This window comes from Marmota monax, unplaced genomic scaffold (genome assembly GCF_021218885.2).
Source record: "Marmota monax isolate L192 unplaced genomic scaffold, Marmota_monax_Labrador192_F-V1.1 WCK01_AAM20220418_F8-fsc00001, whole genome shotgun sequence".
Taxonomy (NCBI): Eukaryota; Metazoa; Chordata; class Mammalia; order Rodentia; family Sciuridae; genus Marmota; species Marmota monax.
In genome coordinates this window covers 4,373,987-4,393,344 of record NW_026693777.1, presented here as the reverse complement: position 1 = coordinate 4,393,344, position 19,358 = coordinate 4,373,987, and the positions used below count along the sequence as shown (strand labels likewise).

The 19,358-nt window shown below is 37.7% G+C and overlaps 1 protein-coding gene across 1 annotated transcript in view; it reads left to right on the top strand.

Moving 5' to 3' along the window:
- The first annotated feature begins 1,197 nt into the window (after window positions 1-1,197).
- Window positions 1,198-19,358, top strand: part of Fbxo33 (F-box protein 33) — a 31,016-nt gene continuing 12,855 nt past the window's right edge. The window contains exon 1 of the mRNA XM_046461011.2: window positions 1,198-2,060. Within this exon, the coding sequence (XP_046316967.1) occupies window positions 1,447-2,060 (614 nt within the window). The 5' untranslated portion in view covers window positions 1,198-1,446. The remainder of the gene's footprint in view (window positions 2,061-19,358) is intronic.

Here is a 19,358-nt window from a genome sequence, read left to right as displayed (position 1 = left end):
CCTACAGGATTCCTTTAAAAAAAGAAAAATAGGCACTGTGAAGAAAACTCTGAGGTACAACATAATACTGTTGACAACCCAATGAGTCATGAACAGAGAGCTTTGCCCAAAAAGGGCTAAAAACATCTAGCTTTCTTAGCGTATAGAGCAGGAAAATGTAGCTGTTTCAAAATCACAGGTAACGCTTGGAGGCGGATGTGGCTGTCCTAATTGAACAGGCAGCCCCCACCCAGAGCAAACCTCAATTATTACACAAAATCACTTAATCCTTTCTGACTTCACTGCCCCTTTTCAACCAGTCATGTAACTCTCAAGTTGTGGTGCAGTTAGGGGACAGTATTTCAAAGACTCCTCTCCTTGGACTGGAGATATGGCTCAGTTGGTAGAGTGCTTGCCTTTCATGCACGAGGTCCTGGGTTCAATCCCAGCACCACCAAAGAAAAGGAAAAAAAAAAAAAACTCAAGGGTGCCAAGCTGAAGAAAGCCACTATACTATCATCCCAAATTTTTCAAAGGGGGCCTTCAAATCTCAGTAGCAGGAACTGGGGCCCTTCCTCAGGCCCTGGAGAACAGACAGATCCCAGATTCATTTGCCACTTTTTTCTCCCCCTATAAAACCATAGGGTGGCGCTATCCTCGCTCCTTCCCTACACTGGGGGCGCGGAGAAATCCACCTGTGCAGTCCGAGTGACGGAGGTCCTCCTAGGGCCTCCTATAGGCTTCGTGGCCGCCGGGCCCACCAAGGCCCTGCCCCGCCCCGCGCCTCTCCTCTTCGGACACCTCCTGTGCAGGTTAGCCTGCAAGTCCCCCTGCTTCTCTTCAGCAATGCAATCTCAGAAATTCTTAATATTCTGGCAAGTGGGACCACTGAAAGAGACCCTGAAAGTGGGCACTTTGGCTCAAAAGTCCGCAGCCCAGCAAGTAAGAAACGTGCAAAAAGAAGTCTCAAGATCTCTAGCACTCAGCCCAAGTTCTACCGCCTCGAGAATCTGAGTGTCCCGATTTCCAGCACCCAGTCCGGGCCCCGCCCCCTCAATGCCCCTGGCTTCCGTGCGTCAAGAGTCACGTGCCGCGTCTCCCTTTCCCTACCGGCAACCCGGCGCATCCTCATTCCGGAAGTCGCGCTCATTCGCACCGGGCTCCTCCCACCATGGGTGACGTCAAACTCAGTTCCTACCACTGCCCAGCCTCCGCCTCCAGGCGCGGGGAGGGCTGTCGTTTCCTTACGGTAAGCCCAGCTACTTCCGGGCCCCTAGACAGTACGAGCGAGGGTTTTGAAGTTACAGACTGGGCAGGCCTTGGACGCGCGTGAGTACAGTTTGAAAGGCCTACGACTTGCTATTTGCAGGCCACCTACGTAGGGGCCTTTCCCCCTCTCCGCAACTTGTACTCCACTTGGTTCCGCCGAGACCCACGACGGTTCCGCCCCCTTCTTCCTTGTCATTGATGTTGTTGTTCTTGTCAGTGCCGCAGCCCCGACCGCCGGGAGCTCGAACCCGAGCCGGGGCCGCCCGAGTGGCGCGGTGGCGGCGGCGGCGGCAGCGGCTGCGGCTGCAGCAGCTGCGACGGCTGCGGGGGCTGCTCCGGGGACTGCGGGGGCGGCCGGGAGCCGACAGCCGGCGGCGGGGCCGAATGGCTCTGTGCGGGCAGGCAGCGGGCGCCGCGTCGCTACCCAGCGAGCTGATCGTGCATATCTTCTCCTTCTTGCCCGCGCCGGACCGGCTGCGGGCCTCGGCTTCCTGCTCGCACTGGCGGGAGTGCCTCTTCTACCCGGCTCTGTGGCCTCAGCTCCGCATCTGCCTCCGCGTCTCGCCCGCGGAGCAGCCCCGGCTGGAATTCCTCATGCGCAAGTGCGGCTGGTTCGTGCGAGAGTTGCGCGTTGAGTTCGCCGCGGAGAACTACCTGAGCGGAGGCGGCGGCCCTGGCGACGGAGGTGGCGCGGACTCGGGGACTGGAGGGGAAGAAGTCGAGGGCCTGCAGCTCTCCACCCGTTGGCTGGAAGTGCTGCGCACCTACTTGGAGCTGGTGCTGTGCGTGCTGGTCAGCATCCGGAACAACAGGTAGGTTTCTGGTGGGCCCAGTCCCCGCTCCCGACTGGCGACGAGCCCCCTTCCCTTCTCCCCGAAATAGATTCTGTGGGACGCGCCAAGCTCGCCTCAGCCTTGCTTGTTTCAGTGAAGATGTCGGTTCTAACAGGACGATTTCTTAAGGCAAGAGGACATAATGGGACACTTTACAGCTATGGACTCAAGTGTTTTTCAGACACCACTCCAGGCACTGTCTCATTCATCCTCTTGGTGGAGGTGGGATGAAGCTGACAGGAGCTATCATTCTTCATTTCATACATGAGAGAGTCAGACTTGGAGGGTAAGGCCTGTGAGAGAAACAAAACATAACCCGATTTTCAGACACTGAACCTTACCATTGGAAGTAGATGATGGTAGAGAAGGAGTAATGGTGCTACTGGTGTTCCATAGTTACAGAGTCCTTCTAAAAGAAGTTTTTAACAGTCATTTTTTTTTTTTACCTGGAATTGTTCAAATAGGCTGGACCAGATCCAAAGAGAAGGAGGAATGGAGTGTTCGTTGAAAGTATTGGGGGAGAGGTGATTGTCAGAATTGGACGTCTACCCCCCTCAGCGCCCTCCACCCCCACCCCCCCTCCCGCAGTGCACCTCCAGACTGAACTTGTCCCCAGTGATTCACCTAAGCCTAACACAGTATAGTTTGGGGGTGGGGATGGGGGTGCCATGGCCAGCCCATGTCTACAATGGATAAGCATGAAACTCTTCTGGGTTTGCAACAGGACTTTACTATAATTCTGCAACTTACTCCCCCTGTTCTAACTCAGTATCCTGATCGTAAATTTATTTCTCTTTCACCCTTTCCAAACCCTATTAGTTTGTATTTCCTACGTTTGAATATTTTGATCTTAAACCTCTTTTAAGTTGAAAGTTCAAAAGTTCAGGGGAAAAAAAGAGAACCTTACATAGTAATAATGGTTTAGTACTTTCAAATTCATTTCCTATTTGAGCCTCTCACTAACCCTATGAGTCAGGGTTTGATTGTTATCCCGTTTTATAGAAACGAAACTGATGCTTTACAATGTCAAGTGGTATACACATTGTCATGCAGCATTATTTTTCTACCAAGAATCACATTCTTCCTTTTGCAATAAACACACTGCCAGCATTTGTGCTAAAGACGATTGAGAGCAGACCTTGGTTAATTGTGAATTTATATAAATATTATAGGTACATAGATATTTCCATAATTCTGTGTCCAGATCAGAAGTCAAGAGATAAGCATTATAACACCAAGTTGTATCTGGAGCATGGCTCTATTATTCCAGTGGCCTGTGTATTTCCACAGCTTTTTACATGAAGACATTCCATTTACTTACTTTGATTTTACTGTGCAAGAGAGTCTGTTAAGTATTATTAGGCTGTTGGTATTGATTAAGTTGGAGATTCTTTCTCAGAGTTGTATGTGTAAGCTAGAGGACCAACTGACCCAGAAGTTGAAAGACTCAAACTCACTGATGAAACCAAGATTGGAGTTTTAGTCTGTTCTGAAATCATATAGCCCTTCTGCGCAACCATCCAAAAAAAAAATGTGTGACTTTGGTCAAAGTAAAAACTAACATTTTACAGTGCCTACTTTCTTTTCAGCATTTTAATAACTGTTTGGACATATGGATGGATGAATAACATTATGTAGGCAAATAATGGCATATCACATCTTCCCTTTGTTGTTTAATTCTCCTGACCTCTTCCTCACCCCTACTACTTTTATTAGCATCCCAATCTACTTGTCTGTAAGGCCACCTATGCTTGCTCTTATATGTCAGCAGTCACCTGTATACAAATACAGAAGACTGTCATCCTGATTTTAAGATTTTCTTGTTGTCTACTATAGGAATGGAGCTACCTACATGTGATGCTGCTTTGGTAGCATATTCATGTATGTGTTTGAAATTAAACTAGTATAATTGTATTATTTGTACTAAGGATATTTCAAAGAGTTTTTTATTGCATTTAATTTTACATAATAATGGGATTCATTGTGATGAATGTGATGAATGTCATATTTATAACATGCACATAACAATTTGGTCAAAGAGTTTTTAAAAATAAGTTTATAAATTTAGGTATAAGTTATGCCTTTTATGTTTGAAAATGTCTTGTTGCTCTAGTAATACTGGAAGTATTAATCAAGCTATCAAAAATATAGACATAACTGGTTTCCTTTAAGTTTTAACAAATCTGAAAATGTTTTAAATCAAATTGTTATTTAGTAAATCTGGGAAAGCCTGATATTTCTTTCTGTAATCATAAACTACAGACATCAGATCAGGTTCAATTAAAGACCTGAAGCATAGTGTATAATAACATCGTTTAGTGGCATTTTGGTTTTCCAAACCATAACATTTAGTAACTATATAAACATATGATATTTTTCTTTTTAAATTTGTAGTGGTTTTGCTTTATAATTTCTGCAATTCTACAAGTTGGAAAAGGGTATTATACCAGAGCATAAATATTGTGCTTCCAGGCTTTGTGCTAAATTGCTTTATACAGTTCATACAATCCAGACTGTTACTTTGTTTTATTCCAGATAATTTCATGTACTTCAAGAAAAGAACAAAAACTGTAACCTTAAATTGTGGGAAATTTCAAGGGTACTGATCTTCAGCGAGGATAATTGGCATTTTGTTTTGCTCACATTCATTGTCAGAATGATTATGGTTGCCATACTGATATCTTAGGTGTTAGGAACAACAAATGAGGTGTAGAACTGGCTCTTAGAAGGTAAAACAGTCCTTCATGTTTCATAAATCCCTTCTTTATAAGGGGCTAGGACACCTATCACTTGATATATAAAACAGAAATACGGTAAGGACTCAATCAATTGTATGATAGGTTCAATTGGCTGAATTTCTTTCACAGTTCTCCAAAAAATTGTACCATAAAATAACAAATTCAGAAATATATTTATAGTTTTTAATTTGCTTATCATGTTGAGTATCAACTTGAAATGCTGTATTTTAGACCAATTAAGAAAAATAAGAGTCTGTGATTCATAAGATTTATATTAATAGACTCACTTGCTGAAAACACACTCTTTCACAGTAGCCACAAGCACATTGTCATTATCTAGTTTATGTTTTTCTGGACTGTATAAAATATTTTACATAAGCCTTTTTTTAATGAAATGCTAAATTAGGGTATTTAAAAGAATGAATATTGTAAACAGCCAGAACAGGTTGATTTCCTGTTAAAACTCTAGATTACATCTCTCGTTACATGTGTGTAAATTGAACATTTCAATTTATGCTTCTATGCCCTCTGTTAGTCAGCTTTCCATTACTACAGCAAATACCTAAGATAAATCAATTTAAAAAGAGAAATGGTTTATTTTGATTCACAGTTTTGGATGTTTCAGTCCCTGACTGTTCGAACCTGTTGCTTTTGGGCCTGTAGCAAGGCAGTTGATCATGGTAGGAAGCATGCTATAGAGCAAAAAGCCACTCATCTCATGTCTGGGATGTGGAGAAAGAAAGGAAGAAACTAGAGTCCCACAATCCCTTTCAAGGGCATGTGCCCAGGACCTAAAATTTCCCATTAGGCCCAAAGTCTTGAAGTTTCTACCACTTCACAATAGTGCCACAGGTTAAGGACCAAGATTTTAACACATGGACATTTGGAGGACATTTCAGATTCAAACTATAGCACCTTCTTACAGAAAAAAAATACTAGCAATTCTTTGATTTGTTGTTGTTGTTATCTTATCGATTTGACATACACAGGAAGGAAAAATCTTAGCTTTGTATTATTTCCTCAATATCAGTCTATCAAAACACAGTAACAAGATCTCTTAATAGTACATCTATAAATAAGTTAAAATTTTTGGACATTTCAGATTACTATCTAAGATGTTAGGAAGTACCTTAAAAGTTTGTACAACTGCCTTGTTTTTCTTGAAATGTTTTTCCTCATCAGAGATAATAAATTGTATATGGAACAGCATTTCACTTTTGGGAGCTGACTTTCTTATTATTATTCGTTGCCTTAAAAAGCCCATTTACAGATTAAATAAGTTTGTTGGGAATCTTCTTAGTCTACAGTGCCCAAGTAGCAGTTAGAGAAGTGAGGTGAGACTATGCAATCCCACAGACTCCTTACCTTAAAACTGACATAGAGGGGTTGGGGTTGTGGCTCCATGGTAGAGTGGTTGCCTAGCACATGTGAGGTACTGGGTTTGATTCTTAGCACCATATATAAATAAATGAATAAAATAAAGGTCCATCAACAACTAAAAATATAATTTTAAAAAACTGACATATTAAAATGGTTCCCTAGGGATAACTTCAAGGTCATTGAGAAGAGAGTCTAAAAAAACTAACTTCCTGGAAGGGCTGCTAAGAAAGGGATTAGAGCTCTCTCCATAGGTACATTCTTTTTTTGTTTCCTTTTCTTTCTTCTTCTTTTTTTTTTTTTTTTGTTGGCATTGCTAGGGATCAAACCGAGGGTTTCAGGCATACTAGAAAGTTGTTCTACCACTGAAGTACATCCCCATTCCCATAGGTGCATTCTTCTGATCACTGAGAAACTGATAAAAGGAGGATAAAATGTAAAGGAAAAAAAGAAAAGATTTTTAAAATATCTTTTTTTTTTCCTGTTAAATGAAGCTATTGAGCAGCTTTTGGGTGAAGTCATTAAACCTTTCCATTTTAATGTAGTATTGTCCCTGAGACAGTCTTGGAAGAACTCCCGCCAACTTCACCAGTTTATATAGAATCTAAGATGACAGTTACAGAAAACTTGGGGTTTTTTTCCTGAAATATTGAGAGCCTACTGTGTATCATACAGTTAAGCTCCCTGTTCTCACTGAATCTACATCCTAGAGGAGGAAGACAGAAACAAGTAACTTAATAAAAGGTTATTTCAGAAAATCTGATGATAAAAGAGAACTATGTAATAGTGATTAGATGGCAACAGTAGATAGTGATCTAGGAAAACCTCTTTTGAGAAGGATATTTGAGTTGTAACATGAATGATAAGAGTTGCCCATTGAGAGATCTGAGCAAATTACATTCTTAGCACAAAGACCTTACACCAGACAAATTTTTGACCAGTATGAGTACTAGGAAAGTCTGACAGGACCATGGCAATGGGTATGAGAACAGTGTCATGATGAGCTCCAGTGTGAAGAAAGGAGGAGGAATGGGGTTATATGACATGTGGAATGAATTTGAAATATATTCTAAGCATAGAAGGCATTTAAAAAAATTTAAGGACAAGAATAACAAATGTAATTTGCATTAAGATCATCATTTTGGTAGCATATAATGAATAGAGCAAGAGAAGAAGCAGGGAGACTAGTTGGAAAGCAATGGCAGTAATGTATATAAGAGATGATAGTAGTTTGGACTAATGTAGAGACAGAGGAGGTGGAAAGAAGTGGATGAATTTGGAATTGTAAAGCCAAGAGGACTTGCTGATTAGATGTAAGAGAAAAAGCAGCAAATATTTTTCATCATTTCTCTTTTTAAGACTCATTCCATTTTTTTTCTGGTTCTTGTGGATTTTTTAATTTTTTTATTTGTATAATTAGCTATACATGACAGCAGAATGCATTTTGATTCATTATACACAATTGGAGCACAACTTTTCATTTCTCTCTACACAATGTAGAGTTGCACCATATGTGCAAGACTTGCTCAATTTTCTTGACCTCCTTATTGATAAAATTATGTTTTGATAGTATGTTAAAAATAATTTTCAATGTTAATTGTATTTAAATATACCTTTCACATGTAACTTTTTGGGATTTGGGGGTGGTGGTGATTCTTATATGGAACTTATAAATTCTGGGAAATAGGTTTAGTTAATGGATCCTAATAAAGCTAATAAGGAATATTGTTACAGGCCAGTGACTTATTTCTGGGCTCTAATGTTGCACTACTCAGTATTGTAGCCACTAGCCACATGTAGTTATTTAGATTTTATTAATTAAATAAAATTAAAGATTTGGTTCATCCCACAAGCCATATTTCAAGTGTTTAAGAGTCATAAGTAACTAGCAAAAGCAAGGCACTAAGCAGCTCAGTGAGGCCCTGTCTCTAAATAAAATACAAAATAGGGCTAGTGGTGTGGCTCAGTGATTGAGTGCCCCTGAGTACAATTCCCACTACCAAAAAGGAAATAAAAATAGGGTAGTGGTGTCGCTCAGTGGTTGAGTATCCCTGAGTACAATCCCCACTACCAAAAGGGAAATAAAAAAAGAGTGTTATGTCAGTGTAAAAACACTCACATTGAATGTGGGTTAAGAAAAATAGAATTGACCCAAGAGAATTTCATGTAATTATTATTTTTTTATTATTTGAGAAATAGAAAAAAAATATTCATAATCTTGTTTAGCATTGGGAAAGATTTTAATCTATTTATGAGTATCTTTTTTAAAAAAACAGGTTCATTTGTATTCCTTGTTTCCATAGCTAATTAGAATTATCTATATTAAATCCAGTTTAAGGTGGCTGCATTTTGCATTTTTCCACTATTCTTATTACATCATGGAAATAATTTTGGATTCTCTGGTATGAACAGAAATATACACTGCCACAGGTGAAGTCCCCAATCTTGAACAACAGAAGAAAAACAAAATCTTAATGCTTTGAGATCTCAGATGCTTTGTGTCTTAGTTATACTAAACAGTCCAACTGGAATCTGAGGGGAAAATTAAGGATTTTTATCCCTCTGCAATTAAATCTTGAGAAGTATTTCTTGAGTACATAGTTGGTTATAGTTTTCAAAGAATTTGCCTAAATTGGTTTTTCTGAGACTATCAAAAGTTGTAACAGGGAAATTCTTATGTTATAAAGAAAACAAACATGTTAGTCACTGTCATCAAAATGCCCAACAAGAACAACTTAGAGAAAGAAAAGTTTCTTTTGGCTCATAGTTTCAAAGGTTAGATCTATGGTTAAATGACTCCATTGCTATGGGCCCAAGATGAGAAGAATATCATGGCAGTAAGGCATGGCAGAAGAGCACTGCAAAGTTAATGGCAACCAGAAAGCAAAGTAAATGGGAGGGGCAACAGGAAAGAAAAATCCTCAAAGGGGAAGCTCCCAGTGACACACCACCTCTAGCCATGCCCCTGCTGCCTACAGTTACCACCCATTCAGTCCATTCATACTAGGATGGACTAATTAGGTTATAGCTCTCCTAATCATTTTACCTCTGGACCTTCCTGCGTTAACTCTTTTAAGTTTTTGGAGGACACCTCATATATAAATCATAACAAAAAATATTTTTTCAGTGGAATTTTAATATACATGTTTAAGTTGTATGTTTTTCAGTAACTGTAGTTGAAAAGACAAATACAGGTTAGATATGGTAATGTAAGCCTTTAGTGCTAGGTATCTGACAGGCTGAGGTGGGAAGATTTCTTGAACCAAGGAGTTCAAGACTAGCCTGGGCAACACAGTGAGACACCCTCTGCCCCCAAAAAAGAAAAAAAATTATAGGGTATAAGCAAAGAATTTATAGTTTTCCGGCAAATGTGTTGTTTTAGAGAGATTCCTATTGTATAATATAAATGAAAACTGGTCTGCAAGTGACATCTGTGATAATGAGTTGTAGCTAGATTGACTTTTTAGTTTTTCTCATAAAATTAAGGTAAATACACCAAATGCCAGGCCCTATTGTAGGAATTGGAGATACAGCTAATAATCAGAAAGTTCTTTATCATAGAGTTTAGTCTAGTGGGAAAAGATGACAAGTATATAGTATATCAGTTGGTAATATATGCTATGAAGCAAAATAACACAGTGAAGGGAGATGGGAGTGGTAGAGGTAGGAAGAAATGTTTCTGTACAAAAATGAATACATTATGGAAGATCTTAACTGCTGAAATAGTATTTGAAAAAAGGGAGGGACCAAGCCGTGTGTCTCTCTGAGAGAAGTGATATTAGCCAGGACAAGTAGTAATTGGAGAGACTCTGCAATGGGAGTATTACTGGCATATTTGAGAGAGAGCAAAGAAAGCAGTAAGGTATATAAGAAGTTAGCCTCACAAGGGGGAAGTGAGCCAGGCACAGTAGCAGATACCTGTACTCTGAAGTATTTGGGAAGGTAGGCATGAGGATTGAAAGTTCAAAACTATCCTGGGCAACTTAGCAAGATCCTGTCTCAAAATAAAAAGGTCTGGAAATGTAGCTCAGTGGTAGACCATTTACCTCGCATGCAGGGCACTGGGTTGGAGCCCTAGTACCACAATAAAGCAGGAGAACTGAAAAATTATTTGAAAATCTGTAAGCTGCTTTAAGGACTTTGGCTTTTACTTTGAAATGAGGGACCATCAAAGCATTTTGAGCTGAGGAGTAGCATGAACTGATATTTCAAAATAATCATTCTGGGTACTGTGTTGGGAACAGCTTGCAGCATAAGGGTGGGAGTAATTCAAGCAAGAGATGATAGTGTGGCTTGGACACAAGTAGGAGCAGCAGAAATGATGAGTAGTTTGATTCTGTATTTATTTTTATCTAGAAGTTTTCTGGAACTGGGATCTGAGCACAAATAATTAGATATAATTGTATAAAGTCCTTTAAATTTCTGTTCCCTAAATATCTAAAAATACTTTTCTTTATGGTTATTCTTAATCATTTTTTTCTTTTTGTGTTAATCATTTGGATGTCAATAGACATGTCATTAGGGTTTAGACACAGTTTGTTTTCTGAAAACATTTCTTTTCTTTGGTGTTCAACTTGTTACTACCAAAGGACTTGTACAGCAGTGCCCTGTTCGTATAGGCCTTACATAAATTTGGGTCAGTCTACTGAATTTCCCCAGAAACTTCTTGAGTTTCCTTACTGTGATCACTGGGAATTTTCCTTTACTTCTTTTATCCTCACTCACTTTTCTGCTTACAAAAACTCATTACTCTTTGGCATTTGCCTGAGTCTACTCCTCATATGAGCTATGGATTCAGGATATCACCTGATGCTCATCAGGTGATGCTCTGAAGGAGTGTTCTTTCTTCATCTTGTGTGCAAACCACTGTTCTCATCATCTGTAACACAAGCCCCTGTTAAATCTGTTTTTTAACTCAAAACCTTCTTCATGTGCATTCTTCTACTATATCCCTTACGTATATAAGGAAAGGGGAAGAAATAGGGGACTGAGTCAAGCTACATTTTAACCTGGTTTATTATTCAGATGTTGCTAATAATATGGAAAAAGAATTCCACATTTAAAAACCTTAAAAAAATTATTTTTGGTTGAAGACAAAGAGGAAACATAGCCACCTAAGCCAACTTTGATCTTCAGTAACTTAGCCCCACCTTCTCAAGCCACACATCCTACATACCAAAGTTTTGTTAGAATCTACAGAACCACCACCAGGGTCACTTGGCTGATAAGGCCCATTTGTATTGCCAGCACTGCAGACATTGTTTGGATGTGTTCTTGACATCCCTTCAAACCCTAAGCTGGCTTTTCTAGTCAAACAGCAGTGTTCAACAATCCTTTCTTATTCCTTTATTATTACCTTTATTATTCCTCTTTTATAGATGGTGAAACTGAAGCACAGAATACTTGAGTAAACTTGCCAGGATTACATAATTAGAGAAATGACTACTTGTTTTTCTAATTTATCTTATGAAATTATTGAACACGCCAAAACCAGATACATGAATTCCAGTTATATCCATCACCCGGAGTAATTTGATTTTGCAACATTTGTTGTCTTTTTTCTTTGCTAAAATATTTTAAAGCAAATTCCAGATTTCCGTGTCATTTTACTTTGCACACTAAAGTATGAAGAGCTCTGAAAATTACTGGCATTTTCATAAATACTACAATGCCATTAATATACTTAATTAACAAAGTTATCAATAATTCTTCCATATCATCTGATTTTTAAAGAAATGGTATTTTTGAAACCCTTATTTCCACTCAAAGAATCTAATAATAAGTTCATGGATGGTTGAAACTTAACCCTTCACATCATTAGTACACAATACATATTTTAGTAATTAAATAAACACGGAGTAGAGTGGTCTGTAGGCTGAGTTTTTAAGTTCTAAGTGCTTGATAATATGATTTAGCCCCACATCTGGAACTGATGACTTTTAAAAATATGGTTAAAGAACACAATTAGATTAAAGAAATTCATTCTTTTTGGTGGTAATAATGGCTTTTGTACGCTTTAGAAAGAGGGTGAAGCACTGTTCATGATTTTGGGTTATTTCACAACATATCTTAGGACTGGTGAATAGGTTGTATACTATCAGTGTTACCATAGGAACCAGAACAAATTAGTTTGAAGACTTAAGATGAAAAATATTTCTAACTTAACTATAAAATTTTCCTGGTATATTCTTATTACATGCTTTTTTTAATATTTATTTTTTAGTTGTTGGACACAATATGTGTATTTTACTTACTTATTTTTATGTGGTGCTGAGGATCGAACCCAGGGCCTTGTCATGCTAGGTGAGCACTCTACCGCTGAGCCACAACCCCAGCCCTTGTTACATAGTTTTTGAGCTAGTTGTATGTTACGGATATTCTGCAGGAATGAACACTTTCTTCTACTTGATTTCCACTTGTTATTCAACAATAATGAATGACTACTCAGGTTTCAGATTTCCCTTTTAATTAAAAGGAGTATGTGGCTGGGCACAGTGGGACATGCCTATAATCCCCCTAAGTCAGGAGGCTGAGGCAGGAGGATTGTAAGTTTGCTCAAAATGACAAATACAAAGGACTGGGGATGTAGCTCAGGGGCAGAGTGCCACTGTGTTCCATCCCTGGTACCACAAAAAAAAATAAAAATGAAAGTTGTATGTGGCACAATTAGTCTTGTCTTGTTATGGAAGAGTCTCCTGTCATCAAAATGAGGCATTTATTTATTGCCACAAGTTAAGTGGGTTCTCTGCTGTGTTCTTGTCTAAGTACTCTTTTTAGTTCCTTTTCTACTGTCTAAAACAATTACAAGCAATGTGGATGCAGTTTCTACCACATGGTATATTATCAAATTTCAACATGTTATATTTGAAAGGTACCCCTGAATTGTCAATTATTTTTGTTTTTCTAACTTTTAAAGTTAATTATTTTATTTTGTATCATTGATACATTTTCATTTTGAATGGAAAAATAAGTACTGAAAAACTTTTTCCACAATTGCCCCTCATATACTATTCTAAGATAAATCACTTATAGTTTTTCCTGTCACTTCCAATAAGACCATTATATTTAAGCACACAGTTTTAAATTCAAATAGCATAAACAAAGTGGATGTCAAAATCAGGGTTCTCTACTTGTTTCTGCCTTAAGTAGTTTTGCAGACTTAGACAAGTCACTTCAATTTCCTAATCTATAAAGAGAGAAGATTGGATTCCACAAATCTTAAAAGTCTGTGTCATTATGTCTGTGAAGAAAGTCTGTGCATGTAACAATAACATTAGCATTTTATTGCTGCAGTTAGAATTTTTGTTAAAGTGCCCTGTAGTTTGTTTTCAACACTACTAGTACATTTTAAAATATTGAATAGCTAGATCCAAAACTGAAAATCTTCCGAGAGACTCTTTATATTAACTCACTAAATTTTTCTATGATTCAGTTTCAACTTTTTTCAGTGATTTTAAAGTTAAATTTTTAAAAAGGTGAAAGTTATTTAAAGCTACTTTTTTTCCTTAATTCTCAAATAATGTTTATAAAAATAGAAAATGTGAAAAATTCAGAAAAAAATAAAGTAAGATTCACTAGAGATGATAATGTAATGCATCTTTCTGAAAAATTACAAGAATACTTTATTATATTGTACTTTTTAATTAATATTATGGTATGTGCATATTTTTCTCATAATCAAAAATTCTATCATGAGAGCAAGATGGTGGAATAGGAAGTCCAAGCCTTTGTTTCCCCACTTAAACATTAAGCTAACAATATTCAAGACAAAGATGTTTTAAGTGCAGAAACCAGTCAAGAAGTTAAAGCACCCCAAGTACAAAGCTGAGAAAATTCACACCATTATGAGTAAGAGAAGTAAATTTCACTTTGCTTACATTAGCCCTTTCCCCAAACCAGCTCAGCTTAGGACCAAGAAAATCTCCTGTGACTTTGTCTTTGGCGGGGGAAAAAAGAGTGTGGAGCTTGCAGCTGGCATCATGTCTTCTAACCTTTTGGTATGTTCCCCAAGGAGCCAATTTCTGATTTGTCTCATACTGAGCACTGAAAGACCCATAGAACAGAGAACCTTGAGATAACTAACACTTGTTTGTGGAGACTGAGAAAAAGCTAAGAATGGGGGCTTTTCCTCCAGAAAGAGGAAAGAAATGAGGTAAACCTTATACCCAGTCTTTCAGTGTTATCCCCAAGGAGCTGGTTTCCATCTTTCTTCACACCAAGAACTAAAGGACCAGCAGAGTGTAGTCACCTGGAACAGCTAAGAACAAAGGGAAAGGAATGAGCACCTCCTATATCTGATACTATTTTGTGAGATTTGGGTGAAAGTGCAGTTTCTTCAAATGCTGACACCAACACAACCATACAGGAGTCCCTCCTTATTCACAGCTTCACTTTCTAAAGTTTCAGTTCTCCATTCTTAACAACAGTTCAAAAATATTAAATGGAGAATTCCAGAAATAAAAGTTCTAAATTGCATACCATTTTAATAGCCATCTTATTTATCAGAATGATTCAAGGCATCACATTCAGGTAACCATTATTTTACTTAATAATGACCCTAAAGCACAGAGTAGTGATGCTGGCAGTTCAGATAAGCCAAAGGAAAGCCTTGGAAGTGTTTCCTTGAAGTGAAAATGTGAAAGTCCTTAAGGAAAGAAAATAATCGTACACTAAGTTTGGTGGAATCTACAAAGAGAACAGATATTCTCTCTGAAATGGTAAAGATGGAAAAACACATTTGTTTTAGTATTGCTGTGACACCTCAAACTGCAAAAATTGTGGCCACAGTGTATCATAAAAGCATAATTAAGGTGAAAAGGGCACTAAATTTGTCAGTGTAAAACATGAATATAAAACACATTTCAATTAATGGAAACATTTTGCTACAGAAAGCATTAAGTCTATATGAAGACTTCAGCAAGGGATGTCCTAAAACAGGTGACATCAAGCCATTGATTGCAAATATGATTCAGGAATAGGTTTGGACTAAAAAAATATCAAAATTACTGAACAAACTATGCCTGCCAATGAATAAGCTGTTGCCACATTTCTGGCAGAGTTAAAGGTATTGATTAAGGATAAAAAATGCCATCCAAAGCGACTCTTAAATTGCAATGAAACAAGGCCATTCTGGAACAAAATTGCCAATACAATCTACATTTGTAAAAGTGCAAAAGAGGCACCAGAGCATAAAACATGGAAAGACAGATTAACTCTGGTACTGTGTAATAAGACAAAGGCAGTAGTGTACAGAATGAAGAACCCATGAGGTCACAAAAGCAAAATAAAAATTACACTTTGAAAGAGACCATATTTTATATGTCTCTTGTATTTTATGTCTCTGTATGTTATTATATTTGTTCTATTGGTTGTTAATTTCCTACTGTGCCTAATTTATAAATTAAACTATATAAATATATACATATAGGAAAAAATTTGTATATGTAGAGTTTGATACTGTTGTCTCAGTCCACCACTGGGGGTGTTGGAACATATTTCCCTGCAGATGAGGTAGACCTCCTATACAAGGAACATGAGAAATGAAGAAAGCAAGACATAATCAAATATAAATATATAGTAACCAATCCAAAGGAAATGGAGATTTATGCTGGATATAGTGGCACATGCCTGTAATCCCAGCAACTCAGGAGACTAAGGCCACACATCACAAGTTCAAGGCCAGCACCTTAGTGAGACCTGTTTCAACTTTTTTTTTAAATGCTAGGGATGTAGATCAGGATGCCCCTGTTTTTCTCCCCCTGTACTGCGAAAAGAGAAGAAAGAAAAGTAAGAGTTGGAGATTTATGATTTAGCTTCAAAGAATTCAAATTAATTATCTTGGAGAAGCTCAGTGAAATAAAACACTGAAAGACAACTAAAAATTTAAAAAGTAAATAAATGAACAAATGAGTATTTACAAAGAGCAGGAATTAATTTTTAAAGCAGAAGAAACATACTGCAAAAGAAAACAATACAATAAAAGTCAGAGGAACAAAAGAAAAAAAATGAATGAAGAAAACTCACAGAAACTAATAAGACTCCATCAAGTGAACAGATATAAGCAATGAAGTCCCAAAAGGAGAGAGAGAGAGAGAAAGAGAAAGGAGTATAAAGGCTGTTTCAAGATGGCACCAGGCACAGTGGTGCACACCTATACTCCCAGCAGTGGGAGGCCAAGACAGGAGGATCACAAATTCAAGGCCAGCCTCAGCCACTTAAGGAGACCCTAAGCAACTTAGTGAAAGACCCTGTCTCAACATAAAAAATAAAAAGAGTGGGGATACAGCTCAGTGGTTAAGCACCCTGGGTTTATTCCTAGTACCAAAAAAGAAAAAGAAAGAACCACTAAACATTTCCTAAACCTGAGGAGGGAAATGTAGATCATTTCATCCAGATTGATGAAGCTTCCTATTTGGTATTAATAGAAAGAACCCAAAGTGGCATACACTAACAGCATTATGGTCAAATTGTCCAAAGACAGAATGTTTTGAAAACAGCAAAAGTGACTTATCACATGTAAAAGAACATCCATAAGACTCTGAGCAGTTTTCTCAGAAGAAACCTTGCAGACCAAGAAAGTGAAATGATATGCCCACAGTACTTGAGGCGAGGGGGAGAACCTGCCTACCAAGAATAATACTCAGCAGTGCAGAACATCAGAAGTGAAGAAGAGATAAAGACTTTCCCAGATAAACAAAAGCTGAAGGGGTTTATCACCGCTAGACCAACTTTATAAGAAATTTTAAACAGAGTACTTCACATTGAAACAAAAGACACTAAGTAGCAACACAATCCACATGAAAGTATAAAATTCAGTAATAATGGAAAATGTATAGATATAGAATACTATTGTAATGCTTGTGAGTAAATCACTGTTGAAAGAAAAATACCAAGAATAACTGTAGATAGGGGCTGGGGCTGTAATTCAGTGGCAAAGTGCTTGCTTTGTACATGTGAGGCACTGGGTTCGATCCTCAGCACCACATAAAAGTAAACAAATAAAATAAAGGCATGAAGGCATGCTGTCCATACACAACTGCCAAAAATATTTAAAAAGAATAACTGTAGATAAAATAATGAATTTACAATATAAAAATATGTAAACTGGAGCATCAGTAACAATGTGTGGGGATGTGTAGAAGACTTGTACACGAGCAAAGTTATCTAAAAGTGCACTCTTGCAGATAAGAGTGCACTTTTAGATAACTTTATCAAAATAAGATGATTTTTGTAGGCCCCTGATAACATAAAGAAAAAAAGATATAGTAGATACACAAAACATAAAGCATACCATTATAAAAATAAATCAGACAGCAGGAAAAGAATGAAAGAATGGCAAAACAGGAAAGAAAATGGCAGTAGGAAGTTTTGCTCTTCAATAATTACATTAAATGCAAATGAATTAATTCCCCCATCAAAATACAAAGTGGGGCTGAATAGATTTTTTAAGATATCCATGTGCTCTCTACTAGAGACATAAGGATACACATAGCCTGAAAGTGAAGGAATGGGAATTACAAATGGTAATCAAAAGAGAGAGAGGTGGCTATGCTAATATCAGACAAAATAGACTTTTAAGTCACAAACTGAAATAAGACACAAAGATGGTGTTATAATTTAGATGTGAGGTGTCCCCCAGAAGCTGATATGTGAGACAATGCAAGAAAGCGGTGAAATGATTGTGTTACAAGAGCCTTAACCTACTAATTAATGAATTAATCCACTGGTATGGATTAATTAGGTGGTAACTGTACGATGTGGTGAGGAGGTAGCTCATCAGGGCATGACTTTTGGGTATGTATATTATCTATGGTGAAGCTGGAGGAGGTGAGTTAACAGGATGTGCCTTTGGGTTATGTATTTTGTTCCTGGTGAGGGGAGTCTCTGCTTCCTAGTGCCATGTTCCAAGCTACTTGCCTCCACTATGCACTTCTGTCATGATGTTCTGCCTCATCTTGGGCCCTGAGGAATGGAGCTGGCTGTCTGTGGAATGAGACCTCTGAAACCATGAGCCCCCAAATAATTTTGCCTCCTCTAAAATTGTTCTTGTAGGGTCTTTGGATCACAGCAGTGAGAAAGCTGATTAAAACACATTGTTATTTTAGAATGATTTTAAAAAGTCAATTCATTAGGAAGATATAACAGTTACATATGCATCCAACATCAGAGCACCTAAATATTAATCAAATATTTATAGAACTAAAGAGAGAGATACACAGCAATACAATAGTAGTGGGATATTTCAATACCCTACTCTCATCAATGGATAAAATCATCTAGACCAAAAGTCGGTAAGGAAATAATAGAATTTAAACACATTATTCACCAAATGGACCTAAAAATAAACGTGTGTGGGTGTGTGTAACATTCCATCCAGCAGGAGCAAATTCACATACCACATACTTGTCAAATACAACCAGAAAGTTCTCCAGGATAGGTCACATATATAGGCTACAAAGCTAGCAGTAACAAATTCAAGAATATTGAAATCACATCACATATTTTTTTTTCACCACAATGACATGAAACTAGAAATCAGCAATAGGAGAAAAACTGAAAAATTCACAAGTACATAATTCTAAACAAATAGTCAAGTAAATCAAGTCAAATCTTTTTCTTTTCTTTAACAGAAGGAAAGAGATAAGAGCAGAAAAGAAAAGGAAAAAAACTAGAAAATATCACAAGACTGAGTCACTTTTTGAAAAGATAATTCTAGAAATAAGAAAACTCAAAAATAGATACAAAGGAGGAGACTGATACCACAGAAACACAAGGGATCAGAAGAGGCTACAATGAACATTCATATGCCAGCAAACTGGCTAACTTTAATAGAAATAAATTCTTAGAAACATAGAGCCTACCAAATCTGAATCATGAAGAAATAGAAAATATGGACAGATCAACTTGAGTAAAGAGAGTGAATCAGTAATGATTAACTTCCCAACAAAGAAAAACCCAGAACCAACGGACTTCATTACTAAATTCATTACTAAATTCTACCAGATACTTAAAGAACTAATATTGATACTTCTCAGACCCTTCCAAAACAACTGAAGAGGAAGGAGCACTTTCAAATTCATTTTATGAGGCCAACATTACCCTGATGTCAAAGCCAAAGATACTCACTACAAGAACATTATAGTTCGGTGTCCCTGAGGAACAC